Source organism: Panthera leo, chromosome D2 (genome assembly GCF_018350215.1).
Source record: "Panthera leo isolate Ple1 chromosome D2, P.leo_Ple1_pat1.1, whole genome shotgun sequence".
NCBI classification, from domain to species: domain Eukaryota; kingdom Metazoa; phylum Chordata; class Mammalia; order Carnivora; family Felidae; genus Panthera; species Panthera leo.
The window spans coordinates 29,190,395-29,204,610 of NC_056689.1; the positions used below are offsets into that span (position 1 = coordinate 29,190,395).

Here is a 14,216-nt window from a genome sequence, read left to right on the forward strand (position 1 = left end):
AAAAGAATTTTTATTTGTGGTGCCCTGTGGTGAAAAGATTTGTTAACTAATGTTTTATATCTCACAATTGTTGGGAGTTTTGTTTGCTTGTTTCATTTTGTTTTCTCTTCCAGGAAAATAAGAACCCACAGAATAGTATCAATTGCAAATAATTAGGACCTATGATCTGTATTTAATAACAGAGACACTATTCTCTTATTTTCTGCTCTGATCGTGTTATCCTATATCTATCTCTGTAGCACTCAGAACTCTTCAATATATTCTAGGGTAGAATAAAATTGATTTTGAGAAATATTGAAACGTCAATTTTCATCAGAAATGAAAAATGGAAGTGGAATTAGTTTTTGGTTGTAAATATACCTTTTTGTAGGACTTAAGTACTCTATAATAAATAAAAGTAACAAAAAAGGGGGAAATGGAGCATTTAATAATGTGTACAGGTTAACAAGGAAAATAATTTTCAGGAGATCTGTGGGGATAACTTCATATTTAAATAGGAACCTATTTAATAGAATGGACTGCATTGTTCCCCCCCCACACACAAATTTCAAAAAAAGCTTGTTGCCTCTCCTCCCAGAGTTCAGCCCTGGGGATAACTTACTTTATCACAAAAGAAGGTCACATTTCATCATTGGAGCCTTGGGTGATAAAATTAGGATCTTGTGGGAGCCCTTATTTTGTTTCTGATTGTCTATTTCTTTGGCTGGGTGGTACCCAGTGGTTTCTCCCCTGCAGTTGGGTTTTTCAGGGGTCATTGGCCTCTTTCACGATCTCATAAAAAGGCTGTTACCATTTAAAGAGACCACATCTTCCCAATCCATGTTGCTCATACCTTTTCCATTTCCTTGGCAGGCTCTTTTTCAGGAGATAAGGTTTGAATGGTAAACATTATCTTAATTACAAGGCTGAATTTCTAAAGCACTTTAATTTAAAAATATAAAAGAATATATGAGGCTGAGATCAATTTATAAACTACTTTCAAAGGCAGATCCCATGACACCTTCTGGTATATCCAGATTACTTGCCTACATAACGTGAATTTTAATTTTCGTGGCCTATTGCAATACCTAGATTATATGCTCCTAATAATTTTTTAGAAATGCAATCTTGATACAAGAGATAAAGCAAGCTTATACTGATATTGTTGAATTTCTAAAGAATGGAAAGGATTGCTTTTTGCTATCTGAAAAAACATCCTTATAAAGACTGCTGACTTTCTGGAGATTAGAATTGGAATGTCTTTTGTTTTCTAAAAATACTGGTACAAAAAGCAATGGTCTTTGGAGAAAATATCTAACACTTTTTCACAGCCAAAAAATTAGTGCAAGCCAAAACCCTTTTTTTTTTTAAAGGGGGAAAGCAGTAAGCTTAGATACCAAGAACTCCAGTATTCTCCAGTCTAGTGTTTGTATTTAGCACACATTTATCAAACTTATTTTTCTTGTAGTTAATATTATCACTGCCCATTTAAAAAGTCTATCTTGAGGTGGGGACGGGGCACTTGCCTGAGTGGCTCAGTTGGCCAAGCGTCCATCCTTAGCTGAGGTCATGATCTCTCAGTTTGTGAGTTCAAGCCCCAAGCCCCTCATGGACTCTGCACTGATGGCTTTGAGACTGCATTGGACTCTCTGTCTTCCTCTCTCTCTCTCTCTCTCTCTCTCTCTCTCTCTCTCTCTCCCGCTCATGCTCACTCAATGTCTGTCTCTCAAAAATAAATAAATAAACATTAAAAAATAAAATAATAAAAAGTCTGTCTTGGGGGAAAAACTAAGTAAAAAATCAAAAATCTGTCTTGGGGTGCCTGACTGGCTCAGTTGGTGGAGCTTCTGACTCTTGATCTCAAGGTTGTGAGTCTGAGCCCCACACTGGGTATAGAGATTTCTTAAAAATAAAATCTTAAAAAAAAAAAAAAGAAACAAAAAGGCTATCATTATTTCTTTTTAAAGTTTACTTATTTATTTTGAGAGATAGAGAGTGCAGGAGGGGCACAGAGAGAAAAATATCTTAATTTTTTTTTTTAATGTTTATTTATTTTTGAAACAGAGAGAGACAGAGCATGAATGGGGGAGGGTCAGAGAGAGAGGGAGACCCAGAATCTGAAGCAGGCTCCAGGCTCTGAGCTGTCAGCACAGAGCCCGACATGGGGCTCGGGCCCACAAACCATGAGATCATGACCTGAGCCAAAGTCGGACGCTTAACCAACTGAGCCACCCAGGCGCCCCGAGAAAAATATCCTAAAGGCACAATGCTTTGACTTTAACTCAATGAGTGCTCTGGGGTCTTTTATTGCAGTGTGTAGCTTACTATGTGTTAGGTGATAACAGAAACAAAAGAACTAAATCTTGTTTTGCAGTGTATGGCAGGCTGGGTTAAACTGATTCTATAATGATAACCATTTAGCTTATCTCTCTTTTTTTGTTTTTTGGAGTTATAAGCAGCCTTTATTTTTTTAAGTTCCCATTTATTATTAAACACCTAAGTATATGCCAGCACTATGCTAAGTGTTTACACAGCTCATCTCATTTTATTCTCATGGTAACCCAGTGAGGTCAGTACTATTATGCTTCCTCTTCTATTACACATGAGGAAACTGAGGTATAGAGAGACTGAAGAATTTATCAGAATCACGTGGCTAGTAATGTTTCTGAGCTGGAAACTGAACCCAAGTCTGCCTATTTCCAAAGTCCTTCCCCTACCTTCCCCGCTCCCTCCTCAACCTCACATAAGCTTTTCCTGTAGGAGCCCAATGATACCTCAAAATGACCTCAGTTCAGATGTAGAAACCTTGATTCAGTTAAATAGGATGTGGAAGGAACTAACAGGTGATCACGAATTCAAACTCGCAGCTTTCTGATGGGGCACATCTCTCTAGCCACTAAACCCACCAGTGTGTCCCAGGATTACCTGGATCAGATCAGTGCAACAAAAACAAATGCACAACTTGAGAATGATAGAGGGCTGTCAAGTTTTTACTTGGCCAAGTGATAACATTAATAAAATAAATCTATCCCTACCTTTTCAAAAAAATAAAGGACTTTTACTTTTCTAAAAGAAAGGACATTTTAATGAGAGAAAACAGGGAGGCATTTCAGAATAAGGAAGAGTTGTCTAAAATGAATAAGTTCAACTTCATGGAAAAACTTTATACTGCCCTTTTTGCCCCTGATTTTGCCACAGACTGTTGATCACTTGGTTGCAGACCAAGTTTTTGGTAACTATTCTCCTACAACATATTTTCTTACAAATCCAACAACGTGTTAACTGTTAAAGAATCCTCACCAACCCAGCTGTCCCACTCTTGATTCTGTGATCTTTAGGGAATAGACTGATACATCTTGTATGGTGAGCTTCATTCTTGCTCATAGTTTGGTCTTATTTTGGGTTAGGGTAAGCAATCAAAGGAGACCAAAAGACAGTGGTAGCTCTTAGTCCCCTTTCATTTTCTCCTTTTTCTTGCTTACCTTTCAAATAATAGTTGCTTGCCTAGTATGCTTTACTGTTCTAATTATCTCATTTTCTCTTTATTTCCAATTTCCTTGCCTAGGCATTCATCATGAGACTTTTGGGATCCTTGGTAGAAGGGATTTAGAACCAGCAGTCTTTGGATTAAGTCGGGTGAAAGAGAAAAGAGGGACCTCATTTCTGGGTGTGGGCAGTGCCCACCACAATGCCTTCCTTATACATAGTAGGTACTCAACAGATATTTGTTGGACCCATGAGTCTTATCTGTAACCTAATCTGTCAATACTAACTCCTAAGATTTTATGCCATTTTTGTGTGCATGTGTAAAGCTTAAAATTTGTAGATTATTAATTGGAATGTGGTATTAATATTACTAGATCTCCAAGTAGAGTTTCTTGAATTATATAAACTTCTTCCTCTGGTTTTACCAGATGATACCTCATCTTGTGTGGTGATATGCTGAGGAAAGATTAACGGATAATTTTTTAAGTATCCAAAATTTGTAAAGATTGGGATTTGATCTTTAAACTACATGTACCTACAACAACTGTGGTTTCTAATGTAGAATAACCCACATGCTTACCCTGTTCATAGAACTTCATCAGCTAAATCAGTTGTCACAGTAATTAAAGGACCTTTATTTGTGAATCTGGGGTTTAAAGGATATGTTAGTATCTTTTGTGTTTATTATATTTTTCTTTTGCAGTAAACATTCTCATTCCCAATTTTGATTGATAATTGTTAGTATTTTATTTCGAATGGGAGAATACATAGGAAAAAGACTCACTTCCAATGTTTTTTTTTGTTATTTCAGACCAAAATTTTGTGGGCTGAACTCAACCATGGTACATTCAGATTCTCCTCAGAGGCGAGACTTTCCAAAGGACCAATGACTCTGTTCCTTGTGCCCTTTCATTTATTCCTACTCTGTAGCTATGTCTCGATCCCGCCATGCAAGGCCTTCCAGACTAATCAGGAGGGAAGATCTAAACAGAAAGAAAAACAGCCAACTGAAGAAGACATCTAAGCTAGCCAATAAAAATGTGGCATCAGTCAAGACTGTGAGCCCTGGAAAAGGAGTAAAGCAATTAATTCAAGAAAGAGATGTTAAGAAAAAAATAGAACCCAAAACACCTATGCCAGTCAGAAGCCTTCTGACAAGAGCTGGAGCGGCACGAATGAATTTGGATAGGACTGAGGTTCTTTTTCAGAACCCAGAATCCTTAACTTGCAATGGGTTTACAATGGCTCTCCGAAGTACCTCTCTTAGCAGACGACTCTCCCAACCTCCAGTGATCATAGCCAAACCTAAGAAAATTCCACCTGCTAAGCATTTAGAAAAGCAACATGAATGTGATTGTAATGTAGTTACTGACAAAGGAGTGAAACACTCAGAAAATGATTCAATTCCAACCCAAGTTCCCCTAATTGCTCCTGATACAGAGAATCTAATTGGTGTACAAAATGCATCTTTAATTGAAGGTGAGAGCCAAGAGACAACCCAGTCTTGGTCCCAAAAGGTGGAGGATACCAAAATAAATATCTCCGCTCACAGTGGTCCTGCAGTAGAGATCCCTTCTGGGTCATTGGAAGGGACACATGGTGGTGAAGGACTATTCTCTAAAGAGACATTGACTGATACAAGTGATTCCCCTAGAATGTTTGCTCAGGACACTCTGTGTGCTCCTTTGCTCCAAAGAGCAGCCCTCAAGGTTACTTACGAAGGAAACTCCAGCATTCAGTTAGAAGATTTGGGTTCACGAGTAGAATCTCTTAAGCTATCTGATTCTTACCTGGATCCTATCAAAAGTGAACATGATTGCTACCCCACCTCCAGCTTTAATAAGGTTATACCTGAATTGGACCTTAGAAACTGTTTGTCCATTGGTGGGTCAATATATCCTACCTCATTAATAAAACTCCTCTTGGCAAGCTCTGAACAAGAAACGCTTGGTGCTAAACCAGATAATCAAGAGGTACTCAAAGCTACCCCAGATCAACAGGCAATTCCTGATACCACCCCTGTCCTAGGACAGGCTTTTAGTGCTGTCCCACATCAATGGGAAGTCCCTGGTGCTAACCCAGTACACAGAGAGGCTCTGGATGAGACCCCAGCCCCACCAGAGATTCCTGGTGCTATTCCAGTCCAAGGAGAGGTCTTTGGTGCTATCCTAGACCAACAAATCCTTGGGATGGGTGACGGTACTGCCTCAGACCCACCTATCTTTGTTCCTGCTCCGCTAAACCCAATTGCTACCTATAGTGTTCTCCCAGAATGGCCTGAGGCCCAGAGCACTGTTTCATATGGGCTTGAGGTCCAGGGAGCAATGCAGATTTTGCCTTTGGGCTCAGGTCACACTCCTCAGCCATCATTAAACTCTGAGATAAGTTCAGTACCTCCTGTGATGACTATTAGCAATATAGAAAATCAGAAGCAGGTTCATATAAGCTTTCTGCCAGCTAACACTCAGGCGTTCACCTTAGCCCCTGAGAGAGGACTCTTCCATGCCTCACAGGGCATTACCCAACTCTCCCAGGCTGGTCCCAGCAAATTGGAAGGAGGGAGCTCCCAGATCAGCGTGACCAGCATGGTTGACATCAATACCACAGTGGTATCTAGGCCAGGTTCAATTGCCAGGGCCACCCCTTCCTCCTATACAACTTTGCTACCTACTTTGGAAAAGAAGAAACGAAAGCGGTGTGGGGTGTGTGGGCCCTGCCAGCAGAAGACCAATTGTGGTGAATGTACTTACTGTAAGAACAGAAAGAATAGCCATCAGATCTGTAAGAAGAGGAAATGTGAGGAACTGAAAAAGAAACCATCCATCGTTGTGCCTTCGGAGGTAAGTAAACGGCCCAGGGACTGGGAGACGCCTGTAAGACTTTCATAGAGTGATTTGTGCAGAACACTTTACTTTGATAAAATGTTGTATTATCTATAAGAATGTATGGATCTACCTGAAATATGTCTTGTGCAGTGATACATTAGCTTATTTTTAGAATTTGTCTCACAAAACTAGAACATAAAATTTTACATTAAAGGATTTGATGAGACAGAGCAGTGACATGAAACATGGTTTTGCAAAGATTTCCACTTTGCCTTATTTTGGCTAGTTGTGTGTCTTTTTTTGGAAGTTACAGGTTTAACTTAAATTTAAATTAACAGTGGAACATTCATTAACTCCCTTGCAGCTTGAGGAACCAGAGGAGTTAAACTTTTCTTTTGAAAGAATAAAATGGTCGGTATCGTTAATTTTGAAAATTTGCCTTGAAGGTGAAACAACAATAAAGCTTTCATCGCACCTTTTGGTAGGTGATTTCCACTTGCTCTACATATCTCATGTGGTTAGGATTAAATGGTCACCAGAAGTTAAAAAGAATTTGTAAACTCTAAAGTGGTACATAAACCTTAGTTCTCATTATTACAGTTGATGAACCTAAGGTACTAAAAGTATTGGTTGACTTAGACTTTATTTAAAGGTTTTTATGGAACTTGGTTAATACTTAAACTTGCTTTTCAGACCTTTAAAACACATGGCAACTTGGTGTTTTATGATTTTAGATCACTCACTTGAAGTTATGCTTATTTTGTGTCTGCTGTGAATAAAGGTATAGTAGAAGAGATTAATTTTAAAGAATTGTGAACTTAAATTTAAGTTAGTCTTTTCTATTTCATTCTTATCTATCCAAAATGCTGACTTTCTATTTGACCCATCGCAAACAAGAGATCAGACATTTAACTAATCATATATTGATGGGCATTTAAGGTGTTTCTTTAAATTAAAAAAATTTTTTTTAATTAATTAATTAATATTTTAATTTACATCCAACTTAGCATATAGCGCAACAATGATTTCAGGAGTAGATTCCAGTGATTCGTCCCCCATGTATAACACCCAGTGGTCATCCCAACAAGTATCTTCCTTAATGTCCCTTACCCATTTAGCCCACTCCCCCTCCAACAACCCTCTGTTTGTTCTCTATATTTAAGAGTCTCTTATGTTTTGTCCTCTTCCTTGTTTGTATATTATTTTTGCTTTCCTTAAAAATTTTTAATGTTTATTTATTTATTTTGAGATAGAGAGCGAGAGTGAGCAGGGGAGAGGCAGAGAGAGAGAGAGAGAGGGAGAGAGAGAATCCCAAGCAGACTCCACAGTCTATGCAAAGCCCGATGTGGGGCTTGTGAATCCATGAACCATGAAATCATGACCTGAGCCAAAATCAAGAGTTGGACGCTTAACCGACTGAGCCACCCAGGCACCCCTAAGGTATTTCTAAAATACTCTGTTATTCCAAGGGCACCTGGGTGGCTCAGTCAGTTAAGCATCCTACTTCAGCTCAGGTCAGGCTCTGTGCTGACTGCTCAGAGCCTGGAGCCTGCTTTAGATTCTAGGTCTCCCTCTCTCTGCCCCTCTCCCGCTCACACTCTGTCTCTCAAAACTGAATCAACGTTAAAGAAATTTTTTAAGTAAATAAAATACTCTGTTATTCCAAACCTTACTGCAGTGAGTAATTTTTACTCAAGTCGCTTCACACATGTGGGAGTGGCCAGCAACCTGATGGTTTACAAACGTACATGGACAATACCTAGCAGCAGCAGTATCTTACAGCAGAGACCTCCCTCGTAAGTTCCTGATTTGTAAGATTGCCAAATGGCATCACTGCCGAAGGTACTCACTCTGTCTCTGATAGGTGTAAGTGAATTTGTTTTCTTTTTTCCTAAACCTGCTCCTCTTTTGTCATTACATATTTGGCTTAATGGCTTACCGTCTGCATTGTCACCCAAAATGGAAAATTCAGTCATCGTTGATCCCTTCCTCTCCCTCCTCTAGATTTCTTGTTTATGAGATCTGAGCACTCCTTCCTCTCCATTTTCTTAGCCACTTCTATAGACGATGCCTTTATCCCTTATTGGGACATTTCAGTGTTCTCTCTCTCACAGCAAGTATTTACTGCACTTCAACTCTGGGTTGTGCCCTGGGGATATAGTTGTAAGTGTACTGGCTAGCAGAGAAGTCAGGATGTTGAACAACCTCTCCTTGAGTACAGTCTGAGTTTTCTTTCTAAATCCCTGATGATTCTCTTACCTAAATACATTTAGTGCTCTTCTGTATGTGTGATATATCTCACTCAAAACAAAACAAAAATAGAGCAAAGCTTTTGGTGCCTGCCAAGTATAGGTGAAGCCTAGTTTCTTAGCATGAAATACAAGATCTTCAAGATCTTGACACAGCTGACCTCTGTCTTGTTTGTTGTCACTGCTTCTCATATTAATCTTGAAGTTTCAGTAGTATCCAGCTACTTGTATTTCCCCAAGCTCACCATGTGTGTTCCAACTTCAGTGTCCATGTTTATGGTACACATTCTTCCTTTCCCTATCTGACAAGACTCCACCCATTCACTCACCCCTCACTGTGCCACAACTATTTGTGTGTGTTCCCCAGGTTGTTTTTCTAGTGCCTGTCTAGACTTGGCATGGTGATATGTGCTAAATAAGTTAAATGATAAGACAATATAAAGCAGGGGCACCTGGGTGACTCAGTTGATTAAGCATCTGACTCTTGATTTCGGCTCAGGTCATGATCTCATGGTTTGTGGGTTCTAGCCCTCAGTCAGGCTTGCATTGGTCTCTGTGCTGATAGCACAGAGGTTCTCTGTCTCCCCCTCTCTCTTCCCCTCCTTCACCCACACACTCTCTCTCTCTCAAAAATAAATAAATTAAAAAAAGCGGGGGGGCCTGGGTGGCTCAGTCGGTTAAGCGTCCAACTTCAGCTCAGGTCATGATCTCGCAGTTCGTGAGTTTGATCCCTGCGTCGGGCTCTGTGCTGACAGCTCAGAGCCTGGAGTTTGCTTCTGATTCTGTGTCTTCCTCTCTCTCTGCCCCTTCCTCACTCATACTCTGTCTCTCTCTGTCTCTCAAAAATGAGTAAACATTAAAAAAATTTTTTTAAAAGAGAGAGAATATAAAGTATATAATTTGATAGCTATGACATAATGTATACACTGTGCAACTATTAGCACAAAAGCCATCGCCTCCAAAAATTCCTTTGTGCCCCTTTGTAGTCCCTACCCCCTCCCTGCACCCTTTCTGTTTAGGCAAATAGTATCTTTTGTCACTATAGATTTTTTATTTTCTGGAATTTGATATAAATAGAATCATACAATACATACTCTATTTTTTCGGGGGGTGTCATAGGACAGTTCCTCAGGATTCATCCTTTATGATGCTTTTACAAAGTGCAGATCACTTATTTTGTAATTTGAGTCTGTTTAATGTTTCCTCATGATGAGGTCTGGGTTATACATTTTTGTAGGAATGTCTTCTTATCAGGTGGGACATGATGTCAGTTTGTCCTATTATTATGGTCTTATTTTTTTAAAAGATTTATTTTGAGAGACAGACTGAGGTAGAGCATGAGCAGGGGAAGGGCAAAGAGAGAGAGAGAGAGAGAGAGAGAGAGAGAGAGACAGAGGATTCAAAGCAGGCTCTGCACTGACAGCAGAGACCCTGATGCAGGGCTTAGACTCATGAACCCTGAGATCAAGACCTGAGCTGAAATTGGACGCTTAACCTACTGAGCCACCCAGGCACTCCTATGATCTTAATTTTGATCTCTTGCTTAAGGTAATATCTTCCAGAATTCTCCATTGTAAAGTCAGTAGTTTTCACTTTATATACTTAATGAATATCTTAGAGGGAGACTGAGACTTTGTAAATATCCTGCTATCCCTCAAACTTTTACCCCCTAGTTTTACATTTATTAGTGAGTTTTGCCTGATGGCTGCCAAATGGGATTCTGTTTCCATCATTTCTTCTAAATCTATTAGCGAGCTTAGCTTTCAACTCTAAGAGATTTTCCTCCTTTTTTTCAAGATTTTTATTTTTAAGTAATCTCTATACTTACCTTGGGGCTCAAGCTTAGAACCCTGAGATGAAGAGTCTCATGCTCTACTGATAGAGCCAGCCAGGTTCCCCCATTTTTTTAATATTCTTTAAAACCACATTTTAAAAAAATGTTAATTTATTTTCATAGAGAGAGGGTGCACACAGGGAAGGGGTAGAGAGAGGGAGAGAGAGAATCCCAAGTAGGCTCAGCGCTGTCATTACAGAGTCTGACAGAGGGCTGGATGCCCTGAACGGTGAGATCATCATGTGAGCCGAAATCAGAGTCCAACACTCAACCGACTGAGCCACCCAGATACCCCTCTTGATATTCTATTTCACATTTCCCCCTATACTTGATACTCATATTTTTTGCTCTCTCTTGCTCTTCCCCTCCTCCAAAAGGTCACTTTTATCACTGACAAAGCTGATCCTGAAGAATGTATTATGTTGTCCTTACTCTGGCAGTAGATAGATCTGCCCATCCAAAAGTGCTGGAGAGGCAGAGGAGAACACAGGGAACACTTCTCTGAGGGAAGTTCATTCTGAGGGAACAAACAACAATTGTAAACTCTTGTTTCTAGTTTCTTTGCTTAATATTCAGTAATGTTGCTTATAGTTATTCATTTTTATTGCAGTATGGTGTTCCATTGTATGTTTATATCACAATACATTCATCCATTCTACTCTTAATGAACAGTACTGCTACTGTGCACATTATCATGAATGTCTTTTGGTGAATGTATGTGTGTGTTCTATTGTATATTCCTAGGAATGGAATTGCTGGGTCATAGACTATGCATATGTTTAGCTTTCGTTATTATTCAACAGCTGTGGTTGTTCCAATTAAGACTCTTCATCAGTCATGTATGAGAGTTCTATTTGCTCCACATCCTTGTCAACATTTGCTATTTTCTGTCTTCTTTAATCACTTTGTTGGGAGTGCAGTGGTATCACTACATAGTATTTTCTTGATAACTAATGAAATTGAGCTACTTTTTAGTTGCTTCTTAGCCATTTAGATAGTCTTTGTCCATCTTTAAATTGGTTTTTCTGGGGCGCCTGGGTGGCTTGGTCGGTTAAGCGTCCGACTTCGGCTCAGGTCATGATCTCACGGTCTGTGAGTTCAAGCCCCGCGTCGGGCTCTGTGCTGACAGCTCAGAGCCTGGAGCCTGTTTCAGATTCTGTGTCTCCCTCTCTCTCTGACCCTCCCCCGTTCATGCTCTGTCTCTCTCTGTCCCAAAAATAAATAAACGTTTAAAAAAAAAATTAAAAAAAAAATAAATTGGTTTTTCTGCCTTTTCATTATTGGTTTATAAGAGTTTATTATGCCTTTTTAAAGTTTATTTAAGAGTTTATTATGTTGAAAAAAATTTTTTTTAATTTATTCATTTATTTTGAAAGAGAGAGTGTGCACAAAAGTGGGGGAGGGGCAGAGAGAAGGAGAGACAGAGTCCCAAGCAGGCTCTGCACCATGAGTGCAGAGCCCCTTGGGGGGCTCAAATTCATGAACGATGAGATCATGACCTGAGCAGAGATCAAGAGTTGGAGGATTTAACCTACTGCGCCACCCAGGCAGCCCCATTATGTTTTATTGATAAAAAAAAATTTTTGGGGGGCGCCTGGGTGGCGCAGTCGGTTAAGCGTCCGACTTCAGCCAGGTCACGATCTCGCGGTCCGTGAGTTCGAGCCCCGCGTCAGGCTCTGGGCTGATGGCTTGGAGCCTGGAGCCTGTTTCCGATTTTGTGTCTCCCTCTCTCTCTGCCCCTCCCCCGTTCATGCTCTGTCTCTCTCTGTCCCAAAAATAAATAAAAAACGTTGAAAAAAAATTAAAAAAAAATAAAAATTTTTTTTAATTTTTGAAATATTTTTATTTTTAGGAGAGTGCAATCAGGGGAGGTGCAGAGAGAGGAGAACAGAGGCTCTGAAGCAGGCTCTGCACTGACAGACTGACAGCAGTCAGCCCGATGTGGGGCTCGAATTCACAAACAAACCGAGTTTGTATCAGACGCTCAACCCACTGAGCCACCCGGGCACCCCTATCATGCTTTTTAGTGAATGGAAAATTTTAACTTCAATGTTCAACTTACCAATGCTTTCTTTCCTTTATGTCCTGTTTAAGAAAATTTTGTCTATTTGGGGCTCCTGGGTGGCTCAGTCGGTTAAGCACCTGTCTCTTGATTTTGGCTCAGGAAAGGAACTCATAGTTTGTGCATTCGAGCCCCACCTCAGTCTCAGTGCTAACAGCGCGGAGCCTGCTTGGGATTCTCTCTCCCTTTCTGCCCCTCCCCTCCTCAAAAATAAATAAATAAATTTTAAAAAGTCACTTTTTTAAACTTTTCACATTTAGATGTAAAGTATATCGGGAATTGACTTCTGCGTATGGTATAAGGAGTCAAGATGGATAATTATTTTTTTTAAGTTATTCTTTAAAAAAATTTTTTAAATGTTTGTTTATTTTTGAGAGAGAGAGAGAGAGAGAGAGAGAGAGAGTGAGTGTGCCTGAGCACTGGTAGGAGGGGCAGAGAGAGAGGGAGACAAAGAATCCTAAGCAGGTTCCAGGCTCTGAGCTGTCAGCACAGAGCCCGATACAGGGTTTGAACTCTTGAACTTGGAGATCATGACCTGAGCTGAAATCAGATGCTTAATCGACTGAGCCACCCAGGCACCCCGATAATTTTTTTTAATGTTTATTTATTGTGATGAAGAGAGAGGGAGAGAGAGAATCTCAAGCAGTCTCCACACTAGCAGTGTAGAACCTGATGTTGAGGTCTACCTCATGAACCCATGAGATCATTACCTGAGCCGAAATCAAGAGTCTACGTTTAACCAACTGAGGCACCCACGTGCCCTAAACAAATGTACATTTTAAAAACAGAATTGTTAAAAAAAATTTTTTGTCTAAAATATACTTAGCATGTGCCATTTCCCAAAAAGCTAGCTACTATTGCTTTTTTTGGTCATAGATCACATTTTTGTCTCCCACAAAGAATTGTTTTTATTTGTCAACAAGGTGGTTAGATAGTCTCCGCAGAGATATCTTTTGGCTGAAATATAAAATGTTATTTTTCTGCCAAATTTAGTTCAGGTTACTGTCTGAACAGTCCAAAATGCAAATAATTTAAACCACTAACTTTATAATTCATAGGCATCTAGGATTTTACTCTTGGCTGGTGATACCTCTGTGTATTTGTAATTTAGCATTTTATGACCTACGCATTCCCCTGTTTGTTTGATAATGTTACAAGTAAGGAAAAAAAAAAAGAAAGGGGGTACTTTTTAGAGGCAGAGAGTAGGTGTTTGGCCAGACTACACTTTTGCAAATAATTTTTAGTGTGTACAAAAACAAAAGTAAACAAACACAGCTGTTTGTTGATATGTTTCTGAGCGCAGGGTATTGAATTATATATCTGTATCCTAATGGTCGGGGTATAGTACATCACACATTTAATTAACATTAATTAAATCAACAAGCAGTTGTTGATTTATTTGGCTGCCAAATTGAAATAATCTCTTGTATTTACTCTAGTTAATGATTTTTTCCCAAAGTATTGAAGGGTTATTATATGTTTGGTCAGATTAAATAGCAGTATACTAGAAAACACTGTAAAATGTGCTGTTACCATGCTATCTTCTTAGCTAATGCATATTCTCTCTGGACGAATAACAATACCCCCATAAGTTATACTTGCAAAGCTAAAAGTCCAGTAGTATTGTATGATACAAATTGAGCCACTGACTGTCCGCTATTTTGTGAATAGTGTGGTAACAGTCTGGTTCCAGAGCTATCATTTCAGAATTGGCTGACATATTTGTTTTATTTTATTTTTTTCATTCTAGTGGGAGTGAGGTGGGACAAGCCTCTCCTGGC

The 14,216-nt window shown here is 39.5% G+C and overlaps 1 protein-coding gene across 1 annotated transcript in view; it reads left to right on the forward strand.

The window, feature by feature from the left end:
- The first annotated feature begins 4,397 nt into the window (after positions 1 to 4,397).
- TET1 (tet methylcytosine dioxygenase 1) overlaps positions 4,398 to 14,216 on the forward strand; it is a 118,084-nt gene continuing 108,265 nt past the window's right edge. The window contains exon 1 of the mRNA XM_042909000.1: positions 4,398 to 6,305. Within this exon, the coding sequence (XP_042764934.1) occupies positions 4,398 to 6,305 (1,908 nt within the window). The remainder of the gene's footprint in view (positions 6,306 to 14,216) is intronic.